Source organism: Corvus kubaryi, unplaced genomic scaffold (assembly GCF_017639235.1).
Source record: "Corvus kubaryi isolate FWS band 111438036 unplaced genomic scaffold, C.kubaryi_AGA036_p1.0 37387, whole genome shotgun sequence".
Taxonomy (NCBI): domain Eukaryota; kingdom Metazoa; phylum Chordata; class Aves; order Passeriformes; family Corvidae; genus Corvus; species Corvus kubaryi.
Window position 1 is genome coordinate 4,760,172 of NW_024581129.1, and position 7,760 is coordinate 4,767,931.

A 7,760-nucleotide genomic window follows, 5' to 3' on the forward strand; every position below is an offset into this window, starting at 1 on the left:
AGTCCTTGAAACTGCAAATAGAAGGATGTTCTGGGGATGGCCAGTCTGAGCACTGAGAAAAGGCCGGAGCAAAGCTGCAACCTTCAGAGGTCTCATCCAAAGGCAAGGATGGATCAGGGCTGACTTCTTACTGAATGATTTCTCCTCAATGGAAAGGACTGGCAAGGCAGGATCATCTTTGCCTTTTCCATCAGGAATGTGCTCTGTCTTATACCTGAGGAACGAAGGAATGATTTGGGGGCAGCTGTAATTGCATTTTTGGAATAAGTTCCTGTTCAGATTTAACACTGTGACATTACGCTGTTTATGATGCACGTAATTAAAACAAAGTGAAAATAACATCTTTTACTCTGCTGTGGCCTGGAGTCAGAGCTATGTTGTGCTCCAAGGAAGAGGCTGCAAAAGAGAAGAGGGTGCAAGGAACAAGTGGATTGTTTTGAGAGACAACTAAAAAGGGGGAGAAAAGAAAACAATAAAGCAGAGGAAAGCCAGAGGCTATCCATGCATATCCCCAGGCACTCTGTTCATTCCAAGCTTATCATCATTTCAAGACCTTGGTTTGCTCAGTCTCTGTTGCTGGAGTCCAGCTGCATTTCTGGTGCATGAGGGAGGAACCATGTGCTTTTATGTATCTCCTCAAGCTCTTGCCCTTCTGTGACACACTACACCACTCTGGGGGTCTGTCTGAGAAGCCTGGACTTGGCAGGACTAGAGCTGAGCAAACATCTCTCAGCTGGTGAAAGGAATCCCTGGTAATACCCAGTGATCCACCTACAAGGGACCTTCACCTTCTATTAGCCCTCAAAGCAAAAATGCAGTATTTTCCCAATGCCAAAATCACACAAACCTCAGCCGTGTCCTTCTGCCCCGTGATCAGCCCCTGCTCATGGCCAGGTGCCTGGATTGGCAGGGAATGAATGATTTAATGGATCTGCCGAGAGAGCGATGTTGCAGCAGGGATTTCCTTGGTTGATTTTATTTAGGCAAATCTGGTATCATTCTTACCCAGCTTCTGGAAAGAAGTGTCCCTTTCCACCCCTAACATCCACATTCACCACGTGGCCAGCTGAGAACTGGTGCTCATTCACACCCTACTCTTGGGCAAACACAATTTCTAAGGTAGCATTCAGGTGTCCAGACTACTCAAGACAGGTTTTGATGTGCAGCAAAGAGGATCAGACCTACAAAGCCTGTTGTGCACCCTAAGGTGTAGGGGGAGATGGTCTTTGATGGGCTGGGCTACAGTGAGTGACGTGGCCGGGTGATGTCTTAGCAGCTTGTGATGGAATGACCATCCCTTCCGCTATGAGGACACATGGCTACCTCCCTGGCTGGTGGTGGCATGTGGAAATGGGGAGGAAATGATCCCTGGCTGGATCAGGAGCTTAAGGGGGAATGGTCTGTGAGAGAGTCCCAACTCTGGTTTCTACTAAAGACCTCGTTTGGTGATTTCCACTGAAGAAATGTCAATATCATTGAGAATCTGCAGCTTGGTGATGGATGAAAGATTCTTCTGCCGATGCTTGTACTGCAGGACTTTGTTTTCATTGATGAAAATGTGGAAATAGTCCTGGTCAGAGTAGATTTCAACCTGAAAGAGAGACTGTGTTAGGTTCATGTGGCCTTACTGGACCTTGCTTCCATCATGTCAGTGAACTTCTGGATCTGTCCACCCACTTCAAATCCTGCCAGAGCTGACACACAGGCTGCTCACCCCCACTCTGGGCAAAAGGAGAGAATAACTGAGATTTTTGTTTCATGATAACAAAATCTGGTGGTAATGCAAAACCTAAATTGAAAACAAATGCAGCATCCAGGGATTATTGATGGAGCTCTGCATGTCTGTGCCAGAGCTGGTTATAAATCACCAGGTTATAACAGAATTACTAACAGGAGACAAAGCCAGAGAAGGGGTGTTGCTGGGTATGGTGCTGGCAGGAAATATTGGGAGCACCCCAATATTTGCTGGGTTATTCCAGTTACACCTGAGGAGACCTGTGGGGTGACACAGGGTTACCTGAAAGGGTTCCTTTGCTTTGAAAGGGAAAGTGTTGTTAACCTCTTCCTGCCCCCAGTGGCTGTTGAGAAAAGAGTTGCAGACGATTCTGGAGCTGGAGAAGCGAGGGTTAAAGTGGAGAGCGATTTGGTCTCCAGGATCAGAGAGCAAATTAATTTCAAACCTAAGACAGTGAGAGAAAAGTGATGGAGAGCTGTGGAGCGATGATGCTGGCCCTCGTGAGCCACGAGAGCTGCGAGCAGAGTGTGTCCTTACATGCTTGAGCTGGAACTGGTCTTGCCCTGGACCACGATGCTCCATCCAGGACAGATTCCCTCTGGGTGCAGGGCCTCGAACTGCAGACAAGGAGCAGGACACAGAAAGGTGGCAGAGATGCAGTGCCCCACTCAGTCCTTACACTTCTTTCTCACCTTTTCATTGTCATCTTCTTTCTCTCCCCTTCCCACACAGGCACACTCTCTATCCCCGTCTTTTTCTTGATCCTAAATAATCTCAGGGACTCTAAACTGATAAGAAATCAAGTCTCTATGACACCGAGTTGATGAAGTGGGATTTGTTGTCCCCAAGGTCTTTTGTAAAGAGCTGAGCGGGATCAGAGAGCAAAAATTAAAGAAGAACTTGTATGCCTTCGTTATTGTCAGGACACAAAGATATTCTGCTTCTCTCTGCACCTGAGCAATACAAAATCTGAAGCAGAAAACTTTGTGATGCTTTGAAGCAGAGGAACAGGTGTAAAGTGACATCCAGTCTGAGCTCATCCAGCATTACATGGCTGATTCTTCCCCCAAGTTCCTGCCTGATCCCCTGTTCCACGTGCTCTCCCCATCTCCAAGGTTAAACTTGCATAAAATGAGCTGGAAAATGTTCCTTTCTGAATAATTCATAGTTTTATTAAATAAATCGTTTTAATAAGAAGTTCTTGCCATTTCACCCCACTTTTTTTTCTAGCACTCTAATGATCTTGCATTTCTAAGCATCCCCTCTTGCAAACTTATTGCTCACATTGGAAGAATTTCCCCAGCCTTGACATCTCCACTGTCAGTTGTGTGCCTGTTTCTCCCTTCCTATAGCTCAGGACTTCCATTCCCCTGTTTCTTTGTCTGTCATGAGTTCCTATTTCCAATGCTTTTTTGGGATATACATACTTTTGGGCAGGAGCTGAGACATTTGGTCAGGAGCTGGCGATGGCCAGCCTCACACCCTTGTGCCTGGCTACTTTAGGGGGGCAGCTTTGGGATCCCACACATGGTCACTGAAAGGCTCTGACCCGTGTTCACCCCTGTGAGACACAGGCAGCTGCTGGAGCTAAGTTGTAGTTTCAAAGAGCGAGTGATGATGGCAGCGCCCAGGTTCACGTTGCCTCGGCCCTTAGCTTGTCCTCATTGCAGCAACCCCAGCAAGAGACACACCACACACAGGGAAAGAGCCATCCCCTCTTTGCTGCTGGCTGTCCCAGCACAGGGAGGGCAACACACAGGTCTCAGCTAAAACCCTCCAAGTGAGAACTGCTGCCATTAAAGCAGCATTACCCCAGACCAGCCCTGGTACAACCAAGATGAAAATCTGTCCTACTGCCCGCTACTGAGCACCTGAAGCTCAGGTTTGCAGACTGACAGAGAGGAGCAGCACTGTAAGTAGCACTCCTGTTTTTCAGGATTTCTACCTGTCCTGCCCTTCTCTGCCGCTTTCCCTTATCCACTACCAGACCCGTGCTGTCACCCCCACACAGCCCAGGCAGTGCCACATCCTGTCCCCAGCGCTTACCCGCAATGCCATCGCTCGCCGGCCCCGCGCTGCAGCCCCTCCCGGGCGCACGGACAGAGGGGTCTTTATAGACACTGCCGGCCAGGAGCCCACGTATGCAGGGATTGGCATCACCAGCGGGCTGAGGACTCCTGTCAGAGCTGCCAGGCACGGCCGAGATGGGGAGCAGCAAATCCCGCTGAGCCCGGCAGGGTCAGCCCGTTCACCCGTGTGGGACTAATCCAGCCCCGCTGCTGCCCGCAGCGCTGGGCTCTGACGTGATGGAGCCGTGTGTGGCAGTGATCCAGGAGGGTCAGATCTGTTTAAGGCACGAAGGAAGGATGGGGACTCCCAAAGCTGAGGGAGATACCGTGAGTCGTATCCACCTCAAGGTGCAGAGAGAAGGGAGGTGCAGAGGAGAAATGGTGCCTCCGACAGGGGCTCGGCTTCACCCTGACCATCAGAGATTGCTTTCCCTCCCTGTTTTCTTTTTTCTCTCTTTGTGAGTCACAGCCTGGCCTGAAATGAGCTGATGCCAGCTCTGTCACAGCCGCTTTTCCCCCTTGTGGCGCCCCAGGGCCGGCCAGGCTCGGGATGCTGCTGTGCTGAGCTCAGCATGCCCCGGTTCCGCGTTTCCCTTCCCTGCTGGGGACAATACAGGGATTTGGGAGCAGGGTGAGTGAGGCTTTGTCCAGTATTTCCTGACATGGAAATGCACCAAGAAATGAGCAGCGTTGAAATGAATTTCAGTGATGAGGTGTTTTTACACGGGCAGTCAGCATGTGCTGCTAAGAAGCTGAGCTGGGGAAGGGAGGGATGGTTGTGCATCCCCTCCTTTCCACAGTGTAAATGTCTTAAAAACACTAAGCACTGTCCCCATCCCTGTATGCATGGGAGGCTGTGATGGTCCTTGGCTGGTCCTACAGGAATCCATGGCTTTCGTGGTTAAAACCCCCTTCGTGTATGGGCCACAGTGCTGGTGTTATTTAATGTTTGTTTTATTTCCGGCAGATAAGCAGAATGATAACTACTATCCCAGGCTCCGGTGCCCTTGGCAGACAACTAAAAATGCAATTCAGCAGACATAGAAGCCAACAGCCTCTCTTGGGGCTGAAAAAGCCAAGTCCCAGGCCAGGATTTGCCCATTCGGACTCTCACAAAACCAAACCTTGGGAAGCTGAGCTCTGCCGCGGTCTCCTTGCCCTGCTCCCGGCTCTCCAGGCGCTGTGCTGAGGAGCAGGAGCAGAGCTCTGTGCTACAGATGGCAGCATTGGGTCGTGCAAGGGAGCCGTGAGCCAGCAGCAGAGGTGCCGAGGTGGTGTTGGAAGGACAGGGACAGGACATCCCACCTGTCACTCCTTGGGTTGCTGAAGGACGATGAACATTGGTGTTTCCAATCTGTCCACCTGCATCTTTCCTCTTCTTATGACCTGAACCCAACATTGTGTTTTCACCCCCCAAATCATCACTCCCTGCTCGTTTCTGCTGCCTGCAAGGGAGTGCAGGGAGAAAGGGCTGCGTTTGAGATACTCACAATGATGGTAGGCAGAACCGCTGTCCTGCACGTAGGAAAGGAGGTGTCTGCAAGCTAAATAAGTGTGTCAACTTCATAATAATTATGTTAATGATATCAGTGGATGGGGGAAGGCTTGGGCACTGCAGGGCAGGTTGGGTTCAGGCAGGCTGAGCCTCCTTCTCAAAGGGTGAGTCTGGGTCACCCCAAGTCCAGACGGGTCTCCCAGAGCCTTTTCCCACTAGACCAAATCAGGGGCTACGATTTCCCCAGTGCACACCTCCATGCAAGTCTTCTCGAGACTTGCTCATCTGCTACCTGCCAGTATTTATACCTCCTCTGCAGCCATTTCAGCTTCTTGAGGGAATTCCTAAAACTCCCCCATGCAAGCAGGAGTCAGCCCTGTGCTTCAGCCATGCTGCCTTAGGAATGTGTTACCCCAGGAAGGTTTTGGGACACTGCTTTGCTGGCCCCCCCCCTTTCCCTTTCCCCCAGATCTATGGCTCTGTGATAGCTGCCTGCTCCTTGTTGCTCTGCTTGGGATCTCTCTCCAGCACTGCTGTCCACAAGGGACTGGTCATGGCAGTGCTCTGCCAGGGCTGGATGGTGTGTCTGCTCCTCCAGGCTTAGTGCAGGAGAGAAAATAACTATAAAAGCCTTTTGAGCTACCTTGGTGCCACAGACTGTGGTATCTCTCTATTTCTGCAATCTCACCCTGCTGTGCTTTATGGAACTGGCCAGGAGAGGGCTGGAGAGTGCAGTCAAATCCCCGAGATAAGTTATGAGAAAATTCACACATGGTCCTAACTCTAACTCTCCTCTAACTCTGGAAGAGTCTGATGCAACACCTGCTGCTGCTCTGGGACAGGGGTCAGTGCTGCAGCCTGAAGCTCTCAACCCTGCTGTAAGGAGACTCCAGGCTCTCTGGCAGCTGCTCAGCCCAAGCAGCCCAAGGCAGCTCATCAGAGAGCACCGAAGGAAAACATCACACCCTGTAAGGTGGCAAGAGAAACAGGGGGAAGCTGACACCCCGGCACACGCTGCTGGGTGCTGGCTGAGCCTCCTGCCCCTCACAGCAGTGTCAGCCCCACTAACGAGAGCGGCCTCGGCACTGGCAGCTTCTGGGAGCTGTGTGTTTGTCAGATTTTCCATTCTTGGGCCTCCTGTTAGCATGTCCCATCATCCTCCCAGGCAGGCACTGGTGCTGGGGAAGGGAAGGATATGTCCTCTCACCCAGCAGCTGTCTGGGTAGCTGCTGGGTGTGGAATTCTGCTTTTACTCTTGTGGCTGGTAAGAAAAGGAGCCTGGCTCTGTCCCGGACAGTGCTGTGAATGTGACTCATTGCAAGGGATGTCTCTGCCTCTCATTGCTCCTTCCCCACACTGGTGAAAAGGGGGAGGTGACCTCACCCCTCGACAGGGCCATGAACCCACACTTGTGCAACTGAGGCCAAGCCTGGAGCCGCTGCTGTCCCCAGCACTGCTCCTGCTCCCCTCTCAGGACTTCCCTTCTGCGGCTTTGAGGAGCAGGGATGAAAGGCAAGGGAGTGGAAACACAAAGCATGCCTGGTTTATTTTATTTGTGACTGGCCTCTGCTTAAAAGGAAACCAGCATTATCAGTCCCAGCACTGCCAGGTCAGATGAGTAAACGAAAGAGGAGGGTTTTGTTTATGATCGGGAGCTCAGGATTGCTCTTATATGGGCATCCCACCAGGCGCTGCCTGCTGCCACCTTGCTGCTGCTCCTGTCAGGGGATGGCCAGGCTCAGCCAGAAACTGAACCAGGGTCTTCCAGAGGTGAAAGTCTTGAGGCAGACAGTGGCTGAGATCAGGTTGTACCTACCCCTCCTTCTTTGGCTCAGGGCAGCTACATGTGCTGGGACAGCAACCTCCCTGCTGCCAGCGCTTCCCAGCAGGTCTGTACCCACACCTGCTACACTGTTATCCTGCCAGGCTCGGTGAACTATGACTGTCCTTTCCTGCTCAATTCCCCAGGGAGAAGGTGGTAAAACCATGTCAGAGTAGGTCCCTTTGCCCTCACCGGTGATTCCAGCTGGAAAGGAATGGTGGGTTTGGGGCATGGCTGGTGCTGGTCCTCACCCATTGCTCCTGCTTCATGAGGAGCAGGCAGAAGGTAAACACACGACCTGGCAGAGCCTGGTGTTTAATGCCTGGGGTTTTTAGAGCCAATATTTGATCATCCGTAAATAATTGCCCTGCTGTATATGCAGGGACCTGATTTATCCTGCTCCTCGATGATACCTTCCAAACTCCTCGGGGACACATCTGTCTCCCTCTTCCTGGTGATTGATGGAGAAGGAGAAGAGCTGGCACTTGGCCTCATTGTGCTCCTCAGAGTCAGCTTGTGGGTGTACTGCTTGTCCCTCCACGGTGGTCTCTGGCTCAGAGCTACAGCAATGACAGATCCTCAGGGAGAGGGGGGTTATGTATGAACACTCCCTGCTCATTTTCATGTTGAATCCCTGGT

The 7,760-nt window shown here is 51.5% G+C and overlaps 1 protein-coding gene across 1 annotated transcript; it reads right to left on the reverse strand.

The window, feature by feature from the left end:
- Positions 1 to 250: 250 nt before the first annotated feature.
- GRIFIN (galectin-related inter-fiber protein) lies at positions 251 to 3,884 on the reverse strand. The gene is made up of 4 exons (XM_042037429.1): positions 3,782 to 3,884; positions 2,273 to 2,352; positions 2,018 to 2,180; positions 251 to 1,591 (listed from the first exon to the last, which is right to left on the reverse strand). Exons 1-4 carry the CDS (start codon positions 3,791 to 3,793, stop codon positions 1,430 to 1,432), a joined length of 417 nt encoding a protein of 138 aa, XP_041893363.1. The 5' UTR covers positions 3,794 to 3,884; the 3' UTR covers positions 251 to 1,429.
- Between the last annotated feature and the right edge of the window lie 3,876 nt (positions 3,885 to 7,760).